The sequence below is a fragment of the Melozone crissalis genome, unplaced genomic scaffold (assembly GCF_028551555.1).
Source record: "Melozone crissalis strain CALT ecotype California unplaced genomic scaffold, PUWL_Pcris_2 ptg000114l_1, whole genome shotgun sequence".
NCBI classification, from domain to species: Eukaryota; Metazoa; Chordata; class Aves; order Passeriformes; family Passerellidae; genus Melozone; species Melozone crissalis.
This window is the reverse complement of record NW_026535891.1, coordinates 854,793-872,949: the sequence shown is the minus strand read 5'-3', so window position 1 is coordinate 872,949 and position 18,157 is coordinate 854,793. Positions and strand designations below refer to the sequence as shown.

Below are 18,157 nucleotides of genomic sequence, written 5' to 3'. Positions count from 1 at the left end.
CGGGCAGCGAGGGCCGCACCAACAGAACGGGCAGCATGGGCATGGAGGGCAGCATCGACAGCACGGGCAGTGTGGGCATGGAGAGTACGAGGGCAGCACCAACACCATGGGCACGGAGGGCATCACGGGCAGCACCGACAGCACGGGCACCGTGGGTACGGAGGGTACGAGGGCAGCACCGACAGCACGGGCAGCCCGCACAGGACACAGAGGGCATCACGGGCAGCGCGGCAGGGAGAGTGTCGCCCTGATTTTTTAAGATTTTCCAAGCCTTCTGATGTTTACATTCTTGTAACGAACTTTCTCACTTTCTGTGAGTAACTCATTGTTTTGCATTCTTTTATGGAGGAGGAGAAATTCGACGGACTGTTGCATTGCCCGGTGTCGTTGGAGAGGTGGCACTGTCACCCTCCAATCCACTGTCGCTTTTGGAAATCTGTAAATGTTGGAGTCAGAAAATAAACGTCCCTTTTTGGCCTTGAGAACAGCAGTGTGTGCGCGTCGTGTCATTTCGTGTCCCGTAGTGACAGGGAGGGTGCGAGGGCAGGACACGGGGGGCATCACGGCGAGGGGACGGCGATGGCATCGGGGGCAGCGATGGCAGCAAAGGCACAGCGGGGCACTGTGGGGTAGGGGTGGGATGGCAGCGAGGGCAGCTGTGCCAGGAGCAGAACCCCCGCCCAGCCCGGCTCCCGCCGCTCCGAATGTTCCCTCGCCTCTGCTGCCATCGTGTGAAAGGCAGGGAAATCGGGATGGGAAGGAGCCCCCAGCACCCTCAGCTATCCCAGGGTGACCAGCAGGGCTGTGCCGGGGCTCGGCTCTGTTGGAGCCCCTCTCCTTTGACAACAGCCCCTTGCAACCTCTTGTCTTTCCCCAGGGCAATGATGGGCACCTCCCAAACACTGCCCAGTGTCCTGGATTGTCAAGCAAATTGTATTCCACTTCCCATCTGTGTGGCAGTTGTCTTCTGTTAAGTGGGCAGTGTTCCTTATCTCTTCCACAACTGGGGAGACATCTGCTGATAACAGGCTATTGAATATCACTGCATGACTGATAAGAACTACAGCATCCCAGTGTGAGATGTGAGCCCAGAGGGGAAAGCCAAGCATTCTACCCAGATATAAAGTGGAGATTCTGGAACACCAGCAGGGCTTTTCTCCGCTGGATTTCCCCAGAGGAATAGCTGCTCTCTTCCCCTGGATCTTTAGAGGAAGCCTACACCTTCTCTACAGGATCCCTGCTCCAACAGAACCACACCTGGCACTTCAGGAGGGCTGCAGCCACAATTCCAATGGGACTGCTGCCAACACCCTGACCCACAGGGTGTCAGGTGGTGTTCTGCCTCGGTCAGTGTTGTTTTAGTTTACTGCACTGTTTACTTTTTATTTTCTTCCCTATTAAAGGGAACTGTTATTCCCTGCTCCCATATTTTTTGCCTAAGTGCCCCTTAATTTAAAATTTATAGCAATTTGGAAAAAAAAGGGGGGGAGTGGGTTACATTTTCCTTTTCAGAAGAAGCTCCTGCATTCCTTAGACAAACCTGTCCTTTGAAACCAAGACAGCCCAGTCTGGCTGTGTTACCCCTCAGCTCCCCCAACAACAGACACAATGGACACAAGCATCAAACACACTTTATTCACCCCAGATTCTGGATTCCTGCCACATTATTTTTCAGACCACACTGGAGCTCTGTGATGCCCACGGGGCCACTCGTGCCCAACCCACGGTGGTGATGGTGATGCTGTCAGAGCTCTCCACTGCCTCTCACGATGCAGCCACCTGTGTGAGTGGCTCCTCCAGGTACTGCACCAGTGCCTGTGCCTGCAGAGAATGGCATGAGACACGCTCAGGTGGGTTTTGCAACACGTGTGCCCACTGCTCGCTTGTTTATTGTAATTTATATTTCAGTTTAGAACCTTAAAAAGGAGTCACAGGGTGGGGAGGGAGACAGAGGAGTTTCTGCAAGGTGCAAAGAGTGTCCCAGCTTCCTCCAGCCCTTCCATCCCAATGCACTTCAACAGCTCTTTCCCACATCTAAGCAGGGATGCAGCCCTGCAGCCTCCCCAGCCCTTACCTTGGCTTTCAGCATCCCAAACCCGACCGTCTCCTTGGCGTACATGCAGAGCAGCAGGTTTGCCACCCGTGTGATGGCCACTCGCCCCTCCTGCCCAGAGAAAAACAGCACCCATGGCACCCCAGCTCGGCCTGGAGCCCCAGCAGGGCCCTGGCACCACGGGCACGGCCCCAGGGAGGGCAGGGCGGGCTCCAGCCCCACATACCATGCAGTCCATGAGGATGAATTTCAGGTTGTCCTCATTGAAGGCCTGGTGCCCGTTTTTGTCGTAGGCCACCCAGATGTTGCTGGCGATGGCTGCAGTGACCCTGGCATCAGTGTCCCCATAGCCAGAGTAGGCAAGCAAGGAGCCCTCGTTGTTCAGCAGCCTGGCAAGGACACAGCAGGGCAAACTGATGCCTCTAACACCAGAACCCTTTCAGCACCAGGGGAAGAACAAACCCTCCCCACCAGTCCCAAGCACTGCTCCCAACACACTCCCACTCTGCAGGGGTCTGGGGGCTTCAAAGCTAGAAAGTTCTGCAGTGTCCCCAGGCCCCAGCAGGGCAGTGCGGGATCTGTCTGGTGAAGCAGCAGGACCTGCCACAGGGGACAAACACTGTGCACAGCCCCAGCTCTGTGCGTGGCCCTTGCACTGTGCACCAGGCACCGGGAGCCCCACACACTGTGCACAGTGCCAGCACCATCTGCAGCCCAGCTCCATGCAGGGTGCGTGGTCTCAGTCTCATTCTTGCTCCTGGAAGGGCCTCTTGCCTTCCCCAGGCAGGCACAGCGAGCATCCCTAGGCAGGAGCAAGGGCAAGGAGCAATGCTGGGCAGGGACAGGGACAAGGGCAAGGAACATCCCTGGGCAGGGGCAGGAGCAAGGGAAAGGAGCAAGGGCCAGGAGCAACCCCAGGCAGGAACAGGAGCAAGGGAATGGAGTATGCCTGGGCAGGAGCAAGGGAAAGGAGCATCCCTGGGCAGGGGCAGGAGCAAAGGCAAGGAGCATCCCTGGGCAGGGGCAGGAGCAAGGGCAAGGAGCATCCCTGGGCAGGGGAAAAGTAGGCAGCATCCTTGGGCAGGGGCAGCATTCCCAGGGCAGGGGCAGGAGCATCCCCCAGTGCAGGGACAGGGGCAGGAGCATCCCCGGGCAGGGGCAAGGGAAAGGAGCATCATCAGGCAAGGGCAGGGGCAGGGGCTGGGGAAAAGCAGGCAGCATCCTTGGGCACGGACAGCATTCCCAGGGCAGGAGCAGGCAGCATCCCCCGGTGCAGGGACAGGGGCAGCACGGCCGAGGCAGGTTCAGGGACACGGGCAGGAGCACGGACGGGGTCTGGGGCAGGGACAGGGGAATGGCAGGCAGCATCTCCGGGCAGGAGCAGCATCCCCTGGGGCACGGACAGCGGCAGTATGCGCCGGGGTCGGTACGAGGGAACCATTCCCGGGCAGGGAAAGCATCTCCCCTCAGGGGCGTCACCCCGCATCACGGAGCGCCCGGTGCCCGCGGTGCCCGCTCGGGGAAAGGCGCCCCCCGCCCGGCCCCCCGCACTCACAGCGTGCTCTGGACGCCGCCGGTGTTGGCCTGGCTGAGCACCTGCGTCAGGGCCTTGGGCCGCAGCATGGCCGCCGCCGCCGGCACCGCGGGGCGGGGGTGCGGCCGCGCCGGGCCGCGCCGTCACGGGGCCGCGCCGGGCCCGCAGCATTCTGGGGGCTGTAGTCCCGCCCGGCCCCGCCGCTGTCCCCGTGGGCACCGGGACTCCAGAGAGGCCTCGGCAGCAGAAGGGAGCGCGGGGCAGGCGCGGGGCCTCGGTGACCGCGGGAAGCGGGGATGGGGTCGGTGAAAGGGGAGGTCGGTGGGGACACCGGCGGGCAGCACCCCCTCCCCAGCCTCCGGCCGCCTCTTTCCGCTCCCGTTCCGCCTCCGCGCCCCGCGCTGCCGCTGTTCCTCCGCGCCGCCGGGAGGCGCTGTCCCGGCCCCAGGCGGTGCTGTGGCGCCGCTCCCGGCTCTCTGTGGTGGCGGTGGCCCGGGCTGGCGGCGGGCGGCGAAGATGGCGGAGCCGAGTGGCGGCGGCGGCGGCGGCGGCCCCGGGTCTGGCGGGGAAGGCCAGGCGGGGCCCGGCGGGGCGCTCATCCGCGTAACCGTGAAGACCCCCAAGGACAAGGAGGAGATCGTTATCGCGGATGGCGCCTCCGTGCGCGAGGTGGGGGCGGCGGCAGGCCGGGGAGGCGGAGAGGCCTGGGGGGCGCTGCCGCGGGTGCTGAGGGGCGGGGGCGGCTGCTCCGCGGGGGCTGAGGGATCCGGGGGTGCCGTGAAGGGATTTTGGGAAGGAACCTGAGTTTTTGGGGCCGGGGAGGAATTTCGGGCGTGCCTGAGGAGCGGGGGAAGGGTGCTGTGGGCTGGGAGGCGGTCAGAGGGTCCGGGAGGCCTCTTGGAGAGCCGGATCAGGGCTGGGGCTGCGTTCGGGGGCTTTTCGGGGCAGCCCCGGCCTTTGGGCCTTGCTGGAGCCAGGGTGGGAGGGAGCGGGGAGATCTGAAGGAGGGCAGGTGCTGGAGGCCTTTGGCGGGGTCTGGAGGTGGTTTGGGGGGCTCACCTGTGGGAGGGGTCGTAGGTGTGGGAACCACAATTAGTGAGGGGCTCGGAGAGCGGCTTTGGGGGCGGTGGCAGTGGGAAGGACCGGGTGGGGTCTGGGGGCTCGGCCCGTGGGCTGGGCTGGGCTGGGCTGCGCTGCGCTGCGGGGGAGAGCGTTCCCTGGGCGGAGGGGTGGGAAAGGTGCTGGGGTTGTGGGCAGAGCGTGGGGGGCTGCCCCGGGGGATATCTGGGGGTCCTGGCGTGCATCTGCGCTTCTCTGGAGGGAAATTCTCCAGGCGAGGAGCCGGGGAGATGTTTGGGGCCAGCGTTGAATGAGGTGGAGGAAAGGAAACATCGGGTGGGCTGGGGGGTGTTGTGCACCTGCTAGGGAGCGGGAGAGGGCCGGGAATGCCGAGAACTGCGCTTAGCAAAGGCTGCCATTGGCAGGGGCGGGCTCTAGGGCCGCTCCTGGCGTTGAGGAAGCGGCGATGCCCACTGGGACAAGGTGTCATGGGCTCTGCGTTGGGCTGGCTGGCGCTTCGCTCGGGCGTAGGGCACGAGGTCGGCGTGTGAAGGGCCTGGCAGGGAGCTCTGGGCAGCAGTTCATGCTGTGGGCAGGAGCTGGGCACGTGTGGCCCTCCTGATCCTTTCCCTCGGGAAAGAATCCCTTGGTAAGGGAGGTGTGGGGTGGGGAGAGAACAGACAGGGTGTGTGGGGAGAGGACAGACAGGGTGTGTGGGGAGAGGACAGACAGGAGATGTGGGGAGAGAACAGGCAGGAGATGTGGGGAGAGAACAGGCAGGGGATGTGGGGAGAGGACAGACAGGGTATGTGGGGAGAGGACAGACAGGGTATGTGGGGAGAGAACAGACAGGGTATGTGCGGAGAGAACAGGCAGGGTATGTGGGGGGAGAACAGACAGGGTGATCTGGGGCCAGGGCTGTGCTGTGCCCAGCCTTGATTTTAGAGTTGTGAAGGCTGAGAGCTCTGAAACCAGCATGTGTTCCACTCTCCATCCTGGCCTTCCCCTCTGAATTCCCTTTAGTTTTGTGTTTTCATCAAATTCCCTTCCCCTCTGTAACCAGCGTGTGTTTCACTCTCCATCCTGGCCTTCCCCTCTGAATTCCCCTTAGTTTGTGTTTTCCAAGTGCAAGGCTTTATTTCCTCCCAATCCATCTGGGGATGCCCTGGCAGGGCCAGCAGTGAGAGTCTTGTTTGCAGGTGTAAATCCCAGCACACAGTAAGGATGAGGTGTCCATGCTCTGTGGCATGCTCACAGGGAATTCAGTTGCAGAAATAGGAATTGGAGAAGACCTAGTTTATTTCCATTGGCTGATAAAGGATTATTGCCTTTTCCATAGAGCTCTGTCCTGTATTAAATCAGAGTTTGGCTTTCCTTAGGAAAAAAAAAAATCAGATGAGCACATGAAACCAGTTCAGTCATTCAGCATAAAAGATGTGTTTGGGTTAGGCCTGAAGCAAATTGGTCTGGCTTTGGAAGCCTTCAGCCTCTTCTGAGGGAATGGCTCTGTTTTTTCTGAGATTTTCTCCATAATTTGTGATTTCAGAGCTTGTCTTTGCTTTGGTTTGGTTTTCATTAACACCTCAGACATCATCAACAGCTGGTGAATGTGTGGTACCTTCATGGGCTCTGAGGGTTTTTCCTAGACTACATGTGAGCCCTGGAGCTTTGTGTTCCTGGTACCAATCCTTTGCCTGAAAAATGCTGTTTGTTTTTCAGTTCAAAGAAGAGATTTCTAGACGGTTTAAAGCCAAACAGGATCAGCTGGTTCTGATCTTTGCTGGGAAGATCCTGAAGGATGGAGACACGTTGAATCAACATGGGATCAAAGATGGGCTCACTGTTCACTTGGTCATTAAGACTCCGCAGAAGTAAGAGCTTGGTCTTGGGGAGGCTGGGCTCAAATGGGGGTGGGAATTACTGATTGTGATGATTTTTCCCTGCCCCAGCAGTGGGGTTTGTCACTAACCTGTCCATGGATGGCACAGCTGTGATGGTGTACGGCAGGTACCTGGAGGGGCTGGTCCTTTAACATTAAATGTGTGTGTCTGTGTTGGAAGAACCCATCAGAAATGGATGCTGGTTCTGGCAAACCTGCAAGAGTTCTGAGAAAAGTTGCTGATAAAAGGAATTACTTTCGCAGTGAATTTGTGTTAGTACCTGGGTTTTCTGTCACCTCCTCAGGCTCTGAGAGGTGCCACAGGGGCACACATGCCCTGCAGGCACAGCTGCCCAGGCTGGGGCAGGCACAGGGCACTGTGGGGTTCACTCATGTGGGTGCATTCCCTGTGCTCAGGATGTGGCTCAGGGGCACCACAGACCTCACACTGAGAGCAGGACACGGGGCTGACCTCAGGCTCCTGCAGGTTTAGCTCTTCCCAGCACTTTCCAGAGGGGTGGTGGGCATGGAAGGGTTTGGGAACAGCTGCTGTGCTTTAGTTGCAGCCACATTTCATTGATCTTGAAGGACCTTCAGAGCCATGCCTCAGGCTCTGGCCACAGTGAGCCCCAGCTCCCAGGGCTGTGTCCCTGTGCAGATCTTCTATCCCCTGGGGGAGCTGCATTAATCAAGACGGGTTTTTTCCCTCTTTTTTTTTTTATTCCACTTGTTTTTTTCACAAACACAAGGAAGTTTGCTGCCAGATTCTGCAGCCTCTCCTTGGATTCTGCCTCTCCAGGTAGCCTGAGAGCCCGGTGCTGTTTCTGCTGTTTCCACTATAAATGTGGTATTGGTAAATCATTTCAAAGAGGGAATCAGAGCTGCCCTGGGCTGCTCATTTTTCTCCTGCTAATAGTTCTAGAAAAGTCCTTACTGAAGACATTACAGAGAAACCAAGTGCCCTTTCTCTGGCTTCCTTCTTCCTTTCTTATTCAGCTTCCCATTTGCTTTGTTTCCCCACTCTTTGCCTCTCTCAGTGGCCACTGGTTTTCAGCAGCAGTCAGGTCTGTCTGGACAGTGGACAGGGACCTTCAGCATTGATTTTTCAAGTTCTAGAAGAGTGAAAAAGAAAGGGAGATAGAGAAAAGGAATAATTATTGGTTTGGGGGAAAAAAAAATCAGGAAATCATTGGTATTATTGTCAGAGGCATAACAGCATTATTGAGGTGGGTAAAGTGAATTTTGTGGTCTAATTTAATGAAAGCTCTTCAACACTAGTCCAGGGCTCACTGTTGTCACTGCAGGGGCTTCAGAAAATCTTTAAATGTTCTCTTCCAAATTCCTGTAACACACTCTTGAGGATAACTGTGGTAAGGAGGTACTAACCTGGGTTGGTGCGTTCAGCAAAGCTGATGTCCTGCACTTGCTGCATGGTGGTTACAGCACAGTGTCTGTGTGGGTGGGTTTAAAGAAGCTCCAGACAATTGTGTTGGAGCAGGAGCTTTGCATCAAGGTGCAGCCAGTGGCAGAGCTGAGAATTTGGAGCCAAGCTGGCCAGAAACATTCCATGGCTTTGTGAGACAGGTGCTGGCTGCCCCGTGCTTCAGTTTCCCTCTTTGTACAGTAATGCTGATGCTTCTTTTTGCCCCAGAAGCACTGCTAGGAATATTCAGAAGTGAACATTGTTGTTTACCCCATGCACTAGCCCTGCTGTAACCTCCTGTGGTTTCTGTGGGAGCAGCAGAAGGATTTTGCTGTTTGGAGCACGCTCCTTGCTCAAGGATATGGCCGCAGTAAATAGTTCAGTGGGATTCAAGGAGGAGCTGGAGACAACTCAGGGTAAGACCCATCCAGGAGCTGTGCGTGGGCCAGGACATGTCAGGGGCTGCAGTGCTTCAGGAGGGAGGCAGATCCCAGCAGATGGAAGGCATCTGGGAGCACAGCTGTGCAGCAGTGCAGGCAGACACGGGGTGCAAGCTGGGCTGGCTGCTGTGCTGGGGCCTGCTCACTGTGGGGTGCACACCCTGTGTCCCCACACAGCACTCCCCTTCCCTTTCCCCAGTACCAGCAGTTTAATACCTTTTATCCTTTGCAGGGTCCAAGATTCAACATCTGCTGCTTCTGCCCCCAATGCTGCTTCTGCCCCCAATGCAAGCCCTTCTTCTCCTGCTGCCCCATCTCAGCCCTCCACATCCAGCAGTGCTGGCCCGGACGCAGGGAGCGGCAGCAGACGGAGCAGCGGCTCAGGGAGCGTGGGAGGGCCTGGAGATGGAGGCCCCAACAGTGCTGCATCCATCCTGTGTAAGTGGGCACTGGGAGAAGGAAGAATTGTCTAGGGTTAGACCAAGGAGTTGGGGTTCTTGGCCCCTGTTGTTGCCGTGGGTTTTGCTGAGTCACTCCCATGGCACACCCCTGTCTCTGCTCAGGGTAATGCCACTTGGTGAAGTGTGTGTGTGTGTAGGGGTGTCCTTACTCAGAGCTGGCTGCTGTAGGAACACAGGGTACCCCTGGATCTGTGGGGAGGCAGTGCTGTGCCTGTCCTCTCTGCCAGTTCCTGACTCATGCCTCTCTTCCCCTGTGTCGTTCCCTCTCCAGCTGGCTTCGGTGGCATCACTGGGCTGGGCAACCTTGGCATGGGCTCTGCCAACTTCATGGAGCTCCAGCAGCAGATGCAGCGGCAGCTGATGTCCAACCCAGAGATGCTTTCCCAGATCATGGAGAATCCCTTGGTGCAGAACATGATGTCTAACCCTGACCTCATGAGGCAGATGATCATGGCCAATCCCCAGATGCAGCAGCTCATGGAGCGAAATCCAGAGATAAGCCACATGCTCAATAACCCAGAGCTCATGAGGCAGGTGAGTCACACCAGGGCTCAGTAAAGAGTGTTGAGGAGAGTCTTTGTGGACTAACATCAGTGTCTGCACTGCAGAGGAGGAGTGGGAATGGCAGAGCAGTGGTTTTGGAGATCTCTTCCTTCCTGCTGTGAGCTCCCCACAAACAGATGGTGGTCTTGAGTTATGTGAATACTAAATGCTCAACCCACATCCTTGCAACTCTTCTTCCTTCCAGAGTTATTGAATCCATGGTGTATTGGGAAAAAAAGGGATGCTGGGATTTTCCTAGCAAGGCCACTGTATTGTGATTCAGGAATGGGAGTAAAACAGTGCTGGAGAAGTGAAGCTACTGCAAAAGTTCTTTGTTTCTCTCTAGTTCTTTTGACAGATTATGTAGAGACTCCAGAGCTGTACAGTGAATGTTTCACTACTTGTATCAGTGGGGAGCATTAGTGTAGGCTGGGATCCCAGAGGGCTGTCACTTTTCCCTGAGCAGAGTTGGCCTATGTCCAAAAGGACTGGCTGGAAGACCAAAGGTTCATTGGAAGGGAATCCTAAGGGATCAGTGAGAATCTGGGTGTTAATAGTCATTAATGTTAATAGTCATTAAGAGGACTCTGCTGTTTACTGGGGAGGCTTGTCAAGAGGGTTGTGCTGAACAGGCCTCATTCCCATCTGCTTCTCAGTCATTCTGCTTTCAGCTGTGCTGGCCATACATGAAATTCCAGAGCTGCAGGGCTAAGTTGTGAATAATCTGTGCTTGAGCAGTTCTTTAAATGAGACCTGGATATTTTTTGTGCAGGGGAGACCCATCAAAGTCTGGAGAGGGTGGCAGGATCCATCTTCCCAGTTGTTGTATGTAGTCCATGCAGTGTGAGTGGGAACATATGGGTGTTGGGTGTCCTGATGCTGCTTAGGAACAGAACAATTTCATCAAGCTGAACTGAGGCTGAGAAGGAAGAGAGCTGAGCAGTGTCGCAGACATTTTTTCTTTAAAATTCTTTCTTTAAAACTTGTTCATCTTCTGAGAAGCTGATGCCCCAGAAAGAGAATGTAAACAATTATCAGCTACTGTAAAATGCAATAAGATGCACCTGTGATTGGTTCATGTTCCATGTGTACAATTAAAAACCAATCACAAGAGCAAGCTCAGAAAAAGATTCCCTAGACACAAAACTTTGTTATAAACTCTTTTCTATTCTATTCTTAGCTTAGCAGCCTCTAAAACTTCTCTCCTTATTCTTTTTAGTATAGTTATAATGTATTATATATCAATAAATCCAACCTTCTGATCATCAAACAAGATTCTCATCCTTCTCTCACCCCAGCTCTCATCAAGTCGCTGTAATGGAGCAGGGCTGGGGAGGAGCCTGGATCCCTGGTCTCTCTGCTTGTAGAAATGATCTCTCTGCACTCTGCCTGCAAATTTGATTTAATTATCCCCTCTCTCTCCTGGGAGAGGAGCTTGAGCTTTCCCCCTTTTCCTCCTCCTCGCAGACGATGGAGTTGGCTCGGAACCCTGCCATGATGCAGGAGATGATGCGGAACCAGGACCGTGCTTTGAGTAACCTCGAGAGCATTCCAGGAGGGTACAACGCCCTGCGCCGGATGTACACGGACATCCAGGAGCCCATGTTTAGTGCAGCCAGGGAGCAGGTATGGCTGTAGTGTGGGAAGGGGGTCTTTAGGGGGTCTTTCTCTGTCCCCTCTGCTGATGGGGCAGTTTTTCCGCAGCGTGGCTCCACTCCAGGCAGGCACTGGCTGGAGGACATGGAGCAATACCTCTTGTGACATGGGTTGGGGTGTCAGAGGAGAGACCTGCTCTGGCTCCTGCAGTCCCCCAGCAGCCTGACTGATAGGCAGGCCCTGTCACTGTTAGCCCAGCCCTCTGCTCCCTGGATTAGCTGGAGCCTGATGCCTTCAGTACGGAGCTGGCTCGGATCCAGCTGGCTGGTGGTGCAGGAGGAGGGAGCACAGGCCTGGCTGCAGAGGGCTGTGCAGGCATGCTCCAGTCCAGCAATACCTACTGCTGTGTCCGGGTGCTGCTTTTACAAGGGCATTTTGAAGCCCTGCATTTGGGAGCTGAATCTGAGGCTGTGGCCACTCCTGAGCCTGGTCTTTTTGTGAGTGAGGTGTGTTGTGGATTGCAAATTTCTCAGGAGGCGGATCATGGCACATGTTGAGCAAATTCTGGACTTGGCTGAATATGATCTGCTGTTCCCTGGCTCGCTCAGTGCTGGGGTTGGTCTGCTGGGACTAACTGATTCCATCTGTTTCTTTTTTTTTTTTTTTTTTCTCCCTAGTTTGGCAGCAATCCTTTCTCTTCCTTGACGGGGAATTCTGACAGCTCGAGCTCTCAGCCTTTGCGGACGGAGAACAGAGAGCCATTGCCAAACCCCTGGAGCCCCACACCCCCTGCTTCCCAGAGTCAGGCACCCAGCAGTGAAGGGAGCACGGGCTCAGCAACCACCCAGGGCACCCCAACTGTGTCCAACCCCTTTGGGCTGAATGCTGCCAGCATCGGTGCTGGTACGTAAGGGGGGTGCTGCTGGCTGAGCAGGTCACCCAGGCTTCCTTGGAGGGCTGGTTCCTCTGGCATTTGAGCCCTGTCTGTGGCTGTTACCCACCAGTGAATTATTCTGATGCACTTGTTGGACGGTTCCTTTGGGAACTCTGCTGTCCCTGAAGCTCTCAGGAGCAGGAGAGTGGCCAGCAGGGCACTGCCATGGCTGTCCACAGCCCTGTTTGCTGCTGGCTAGGGGATGGAGTACAGGCAGTGCTGTCACCTGTCACATTGTGTTTCAGGCAGTGCAGTGGTGCTCAGGCTCATCAGATGTTTTCCTTTGTCTTCCCTTCCCCTTGCAGGCATGTTCAACAGCCCAGAGATGCAAGGACTCCTGCAGCAGATTTCTGAAAACCCCCAGTTGATGCAGAATATGATCTCTGCCCCTTACATGCGGAGCATGATGCAAACTCTTGCCCAGAACCCGGACTTTGCAGCACAGGTAAAAGTGTTGCAGCTGCCCGCTGTTGCCAGGCAGGCCATGAGCTCAGTGTGAGGTGTCAGTCTGCTCTGGAGTCAGACTGGTTCCTCCTGCAGACCCTGGAGCAGAGTGAATACACAGTCTGGTTGTATTTCTCAATAGCCTGAAGGCAGCCCCAGCTCTGAGCCCTGTGTGTTTTGCAGAGCCCCTGGCACAAGAGGTGGCTCTCAGAGCGACATGGGAATGGCCCTTCTCTTTTTCTGTTCAACACTGCTGTCAGAACTTGAGCTGTCCCATGTTGATTCCCCCATAGCAGGGCAGCATGTTTAAAGCCCAGGGAGGGAGTCAGGGGCCCCAGGAGTGACCTGTTCTTCATGGCTTAGTTGCATAGGGTTTAACAGCAAGTGGCAGCAACCCTCTGACCCTACCTACATGTGCTGTCTCTTGCTAGATCATGGTAAATGTCCCCCTCTTTGCTGGGAATCCACAGCTTCAAGAACAGCTCCGCCTTCAGCTCCCTGTCTTCTTGCAGCAGGTAAAGGCCTCTGGCTGGCCCTGTGCTGCCCTCAGCCCCTGGCTCCAGAGCTTCTCCCCCACTGTGGCACAGGCAGGATCTTGGTTCAGTGCACTAGGAGGAAGCATGTGGGCTTGGGAGGCTGGGCTGAGCAAGGAAGGGGTTGCACAGGGGAGACAAAGAGGAAGAACATGGTTAGAAAAGGTAATCTGAATTTTAACACATCTGAATTATTGAAAGGTGGACTCCAGTTTAGGCTTGTTAAGCTACTTGGAACCCCTGTGTTGAGTTTACAAAAATGACGCAGTTAATTGTGCTAGAGCAGCTGGTTCTCAGGTAAATCAGAATCCAACAGTGTCCCCAGTTCCAATCTGACTCACCCAGTTCATTTAGGAACCTGCTGTGAGCTCTGTGCGTGTCCCTGCAGGCAAGCCCTGCAGAATGGAGCCTCAGAGGAGGATCCAGACACGAAGGGCAGCCCTGGCTGTGGGCAGGAGGCGCAGCTTGGTGCCAGCCCAGGTGTGGCAGTGCTGGAGCTCTGGCTGCCTGAGCTCTCACTGGTTGGTACCGTGTTGTCTCTGCCTTGCCCCCCAGATGCAGAACCCGGACTCGCTGTCCATCCTCACCAACCCCCGCGCCATGCAGGCCCTGCTCCAGATCCAGCAGGGGCTCCAGACGCTGCAGACGGAGGCGCCCGGATTAGTGCCAAGGTATGGAGCGCTCCAGAGCAGAACTGCTGTGCCCAGCCCCAGCAGGCAGAGCTGGCTCTGCATTCATCCAGGAGATCTGCCTAGGGCAGTCTGTCATGGTGTGCTGGGCTGTGCCTGCAGGCCCCTCTGAGCGAGCTAATTAGCACTTGCTGCTTGATTGTCCTTCACTGGGAAATCATTGACCCTTTGCTTTTGGAGAAAAGGTTTGAAATGCACTTGGTCCTTCCCCCATCCTTTGTCTGCGGCATTTAGTGTGGACTGAACTCAAGAGCTTTATCTCTGGAGAACAGTATGAGATGGACAGACACAGACACAAGGCTGGGTGGGTGTGCTGGGGCAGGCTGATCTACTGGCAGTCCTCAGCTCTCTGCGTACTGTCACAACAGTTCTCTAGAGGCTTCTGCTCACTCCCAGTGCTATGTGTGACCAGAACATGGGTGCAGCTGGTTCAGTTTGCAGAGCTGCCCTGTAGCAGGGCCTTCAGTGAGGGTTGTTCCTGCTGGCTGCCCCACTCTGGGGGGTGCCCAGTGCCAGTGTCACCCTGATCATGCCCTGCCTTCCTCTGCAGCCTTGGCTCCTTCGGCATGCCCCGGATGCCCCCGTCCTCCACAGGAGGAAGCACAATCCCGGAGAACCCCGTTCCCTCTGCTTCGACGCCGGCCAGTGCCTCTCCAGCTGGGGGTGGGAACCCTCAGCAGCAGCTCATGCAGCAGATGATCCAGCTGCTGGCCGGAGGAAGCTCTCAAGTACGTAACACCCGGGGGTGCTGGCATGGCCAGGGAGGTCTCCAGGGGGGTCCCCACCTCACCCCACTCAGGGCATGTGGTCCCCAACAGTCTCTTGTGGCTCTGGTGCTCTAGGCCAGGTTTGGTGTTGGGGTCTGGCTGACTCTTTGGGGTGTTGAACCTTTAAGAGGTTTAAGTTCTGCATGCTGGGGATCCTTCTGCCTGCGCTGCTGCCACTGTTGGTACTAAACCAGGACTGACTCTGGTGTGGCTGCTGTGCCACATCCCAAGGGGACGTGGAGACTGTCCCACATGACCCTGAAGCTGAGCTTGGGGTTCCTGCATGGGCTGTTGGCAGGGCCCGTGTTGGGATGCTGTGTGTGCTCTGACTCCAGGCTCTGTGTGTGCTCTGTTTGTGCTCTCTGACTCCAGGCTCTGTGTGCTCTGAGTGTGCTCTGTGTGTGCTCTCTGACCCCAGGCTCTGTGTGTGCTCTGTGTGTGCTCTGAGTGTGCTCTGTGACTCCAGGCTCTGAATGTGCTCTCTGACTCCCGGTCTGTGTGTGCTCTGTGTGTTCTCTCTGACTCCAGGCTCTGTGTGTGCTCTGTTACTGCAGGGTCCATGTGTGCTCTGAGTGTGCTCTGTGTGTTCTTTCTGACTCCAGGCTCTTTGCTCTCTAACCCCAGGCTCTGTGTGCTCTGAGTGTGCTCTGTGTGTTCTCTCTAACTCCAAGCTCTGAGTGTGCTTTGTGTGTGCTCTGTGTGTGCTCTCTGACCCCAGACTCTGTGTGCTCTGTGTGTGCTCTGTGTGTTCTCTGTGTTCTCTCTAACTCCAGGCTCTTTGCTCTCTAACCCCAGTCTCTGAGTGTGCTCTGTGTGTTCTCTCTGACCCCAGGCTCTGTGTGCTCTGAGTGTGCTCTGTGTTCTCTCTGACTCCAGGCTCTGTGTGTGCTCTGTGACTCCAGGCTCTGTGTGTGCTCTGTGTGTTCTCCCTGACCCCAGGCTCTGTGTGCTCTGAGTGTGCTCTGTGTGTGCTCTCTGACCCCAGGCTCTGAGTGTGCTCTCTGTGTGTTCTGTGACTCCAGGCTCTGAATGTGCTCTCTGACTCCCGGTCTGTGTGTGCTCTGTGTGTTCTCTCTGACTCCAGGCTCTGTGTGTGCTCTGTGACTCCAGGCTCTGTGTGTGCTCTGTGTGTTCTCCCTGACCCCAGGCTCTGTGTGCTCTGAGTGTGCTCTGTGTGTGCTCTCTGACCCCAGGCTCTGAGTGTGCTCTCTGTGTGCTCTGTGACTCCAGGCTCTGTGTGTTCTCTCTAACCCCAGGCTCTGTGTGTGCTGACTCCAGTCTGTGTGTGTGCTCTGTGTGTGCTCTGAGTGCTCTCTGACTCCAGGCTCTGAGTGTGCTCTGTGTGTGCTCTGAGTGCTCTCTAACTCCAGGCTCTGAGTGTGCTCTGAGTGCGCTCTCTAACTCCAGGCTCTTTGCTCTCTAACTCCAGGCTCTGAGTGTGCTCTGAGTGCGCTCTCTGTGTTCTCCCTGACCCCAGGCTCCGTGTCCTTCCCCCCGCAGGCGCAGAGTCCCGAAGTGCGATTCCAACAGCAGCTGGAGCAGCTCAATGCCATGGGCTTCATCAACCGCGAGGCCAACCTGCAGGCGCTCATCGCCACCGGCGGGGACATCAACGCAGCTATCGAGAGACTGCTGGGCTCCCAGCCTTCCTAAGCTCTGTCCTGCTGCCCCACAGACGTCAGCACACGCATCCATACACATGCACAGGGGATCTTTCCGGAAAGCCCGCCATCATTTTCATATCTGACAGCTGTCCATGTATTTAAAACAAAAAGATACAGCTTAACCCTGACCTTCCTACTAAGTTAAGATTTCATGTTGAAATGCTCTTTAACTGGCTTGTATGTGGATTCCAGTTCTCATCGTGGCCACAGAGACTTCAGATGTGTATTTTTTCCTAAATATGCCCTGTCTCAGACACTCTTCTCTCTCTCTCTAGATGGTAGAGGCGATACTTCTAGTTACTTACCTGAATGATTGTGTTTTGAGTAGCTTGATTTTAACTGTACATGATTCCTTCCCCTAGCCCTCCTTTCAGGCAAATATTTAAAAAAATTGAGCCAAGTTTGGGGATTGGTTATTTCTCTCAGTGTCTTATTGGGAATGGATCAAAAGAAAAAATTGAAATTACCTGAGAATTTCTGATGTCATTTGTCTTAATGTTTCCTGGGATGAACCGAGCCCGTGTCCCTCACTCACAGGTGCCTCCAATCTCCTGGTAGAGGGTTATTGGGTGAGAAACCTGCATTTGAAGTGTGGCCTCTTTACAGGCTGGGGGTGGTGTAATGGAACCCAGGGGTGTGCAGTGACCAGGTGTGCTGTTCTTGAGCTTGAGTTGAAGGTGCTGTGCAGAGGAAGGTGTTTGGAAGGTGTGTTTCTGCCCAAGTCGTGTGGTTCCTGGTCAGAGGTGTCCAGGGGCATCGCCTCCTGTGCTCAGTGGGTTCATTTGTACAAGTGTGAAAAAACTAAAAAGGAAATGGAAAAATAAGCTAACGGTCTTTTCGCTTCACTGGAAAATGTTGGAAGTTCATGTTCCTCCCAGTTTAGATCCATCCTCCACCCCCCCTTCCATTCTGGTGTGTTTGAATGTTCAGACTGTCCAAGAGCCTCCCCAGGACCAGCAGGGTGGTGTTTCCCAGGAGCCTCCATGGCTGTGTAATTTGCATACACCATTTTTATCAAGAGGAAAATAAATGCGCACAACCATCTGTCTCCCTGCATCCCTGTCTCATCCTTGCCTGCCTTTGGCTCAGCTGGGCCACTTCCCAGTCACTTGGGATGAATCTGTGCTGTCCTGTTCCCCCGAGCTCAGCTCGGTGCAGGCACGGGGGAATCACCCCCTCCCTCCTGGCCAGGAACCCTCTGACACTTCAGGAATGCAACACTGGCCCTAAAGTGCTGCTTTGGAAGCTCCCTTTGAATCAGGATTGGTAATTAGCAGCTGTTGAGAGCTGGGAGTCGGTGTTATTTGAGAGTTTAGAGTTTCTTTCAGTGTGGGAGGATTGGGCAGAGAGGGAACAGGAGGTTTGCTGCATACCTGTAAAACCTGCTGCACCCAGCTGGAACTGGGATCATCCATGGGTGTTGGTGTTGCTGAGAGTGTGGGTGGTGCTGCTGGTGGAGAAAACACGGGGCTGGGAACACTCCTGCCTCTGTGTGTGCATCCTAATGAGGCTGCCATCCCTTGGAGGAGGATTTAGAAAGCAGCTTCAGCCTCTTCTGGAGGCTGTGCACAAATGTGTGCAGTGCTTTGTGCAGCCTCTGCTCAGACGTGGGAAGTTTGCACAGAGCTGTGTAGGGATGGGGCTGGAGGTCCCAGCTGGCACTGGAAGGGTCAGAGCTCTTCCCAAATGTAAATGCTCTTCCCAAATGCTTCCCAAATGCAAAACAGGCTCCTGAAAGTGCCTATGTGAGCCTTGGGACCTCTTCAGGGTCACTTGATAGCCCTAAAACCTGCACAAGCCAGCTCTGGTAAGGGATGGATGGATGGATGGATGGATGGATGGATGGATGGATGGATGGATGGATGGATGGAGCGAGCAAGCAGGGAAGGGAGGATGCACAGGGTCACAAGCAGTGGGGATCTAGCCCTGAGTGAGTTTGAATCCCCGAGGAGCAAAATTGTGTTTCTGGCCAGGCAGAAATGGTCCTTGCACCCCCTCAGTGTGTCAGCAAGGTGTGACATGGTGGTGTCAGTGACACAGTGCAAGGGATCTGTGTGTGTGTGCTGGAACAGGGCCTTGGAGGGCTGGAGCAGGTTGGTGACTCCAGAGCTGGCTGGAACAAGTCCCTGCATGGTGGA

At 55.5% G+C, this 18,157-nt stretch overlaps 2 protein-coding genes across 3 annotated transcripts; one reads left to right on the top strand and one right to left on the bottom strand.

Annotated features, from left to right (window-relative positions):
* Nucleotides 1-1,609: 1,609 nt before the first annotated feature.
* LAMTOR2 (late endosomal/lysosomal adaptor, MAPK and MTOR activator 2) lies at nucleotides 1,610-3,707 on the bottom strand. Its single transcript, XM_054292778.1, has 4 exons — nucleotides 3,609-3,707; nucleotides 2,280-2,442; nucleotides 2,075-2,164; nucleotides 1,610-1,821 (listed from the first exon to the last, which is right to left on the bottom strand). The coding sequence occupies exons 1-4, from the start codon at nucleotides 3,674-3,676 to the stop codon at nucleotides 1,765-1,767; spliced, it is 378 nt and encodes a 125-aa protein (XP_054148753.1). The 5' UTR covers nucleotides 3,677-3,707; the 3' UTR covers nucleotides 1,610-1,764.
* A 395-nt stretch (nucleotides 3,708-4,102) lies between these two features.
* UBQLN4 (ubiquilin 4) lies at nucleotides 4,103-17,067 on the top strand. Of its 2 annotated transcripts, XM_054292776.1 has the most exons (11): nucleotides 4,103-4,256; nucleotides 6,366-6,517; nucleotides 8,621-8,826; nucleotides 9,121-9,383; nucleotides 10,860-11,018; nucleotides 11,666-11,891; nucleotides 12,228-12,367; nucleotides 12,798-12,881; nucleotides 13,455-13,570; nucleotides 14,139-14,316; nucleotides 15,856-17,067. In XM_054292776.1, exons 1-11 carry the CDS (start codon nucleotides 4,104-4,106, stop codon nucleotides 16,006-16,008), a joined length of 1,830 nt encoding a protein of 609 aa, XP_054148751.1. In that variant the 5' UTR covers nucleotide 4,103; the 3' UTR covers nucleotides 16,009-17,067. The 2 variants fall into 2 exon arrangements, with proteins under 2 accessions (XP_054148751.1, XP_054148752.1); XM_054292777.1 differs by lacking the exon at nucleotides 12,798-12,881.
* The last annotated feature ends 1,090 nt before the right edge of the window (nucleotides 17,068-18,157 follow it).

Coding starts and splice junctions, on each gene's coding strand:
- LAMTOR2 (XM_054292778.1), bottom strand. CDS start 3,676: ATGCTGCGGCCCAAGGCCCTGACGCAGGTGCTCAGCCAGGCCAACACC. Junction 2,443..3,608: donor GGCGGCGTCCAGAGCACGCT/GTGAGTGCGGGG, acceptor TGTCCTTGCCAG/GCTGCTGAACAACGAGGGCT. Junction 2,165..2,279: donor TCATCCTCATGGACTGCATG/GTATGTGGGGCT, acceptor TTCTCTGGGCAG/GAGGGGCGAGTGGCCATCAC.
- UBQLN4 (XM_054292776.1), top strand. CDS start 4,104: ATGGCGGAGCCGAGTGGCGGCGGCGGCGGCGGCGGCCCCGGGTCTGGC. Junction 11,892..12,227: donor TGCTGCCAGCATCGGTGCTG/GTACGTAAGGGG, acceptor TTCCCCTTGCAG/GCATGTTCAACAGCCCAGAG. Junction 14,317..15,855: donor TGGCCGGAGGAAGCTCTCAA/GTACGTAACACC, acceptor TTCCCCCCGCAG/GCGCAGAGTCCCGAAGTGCG.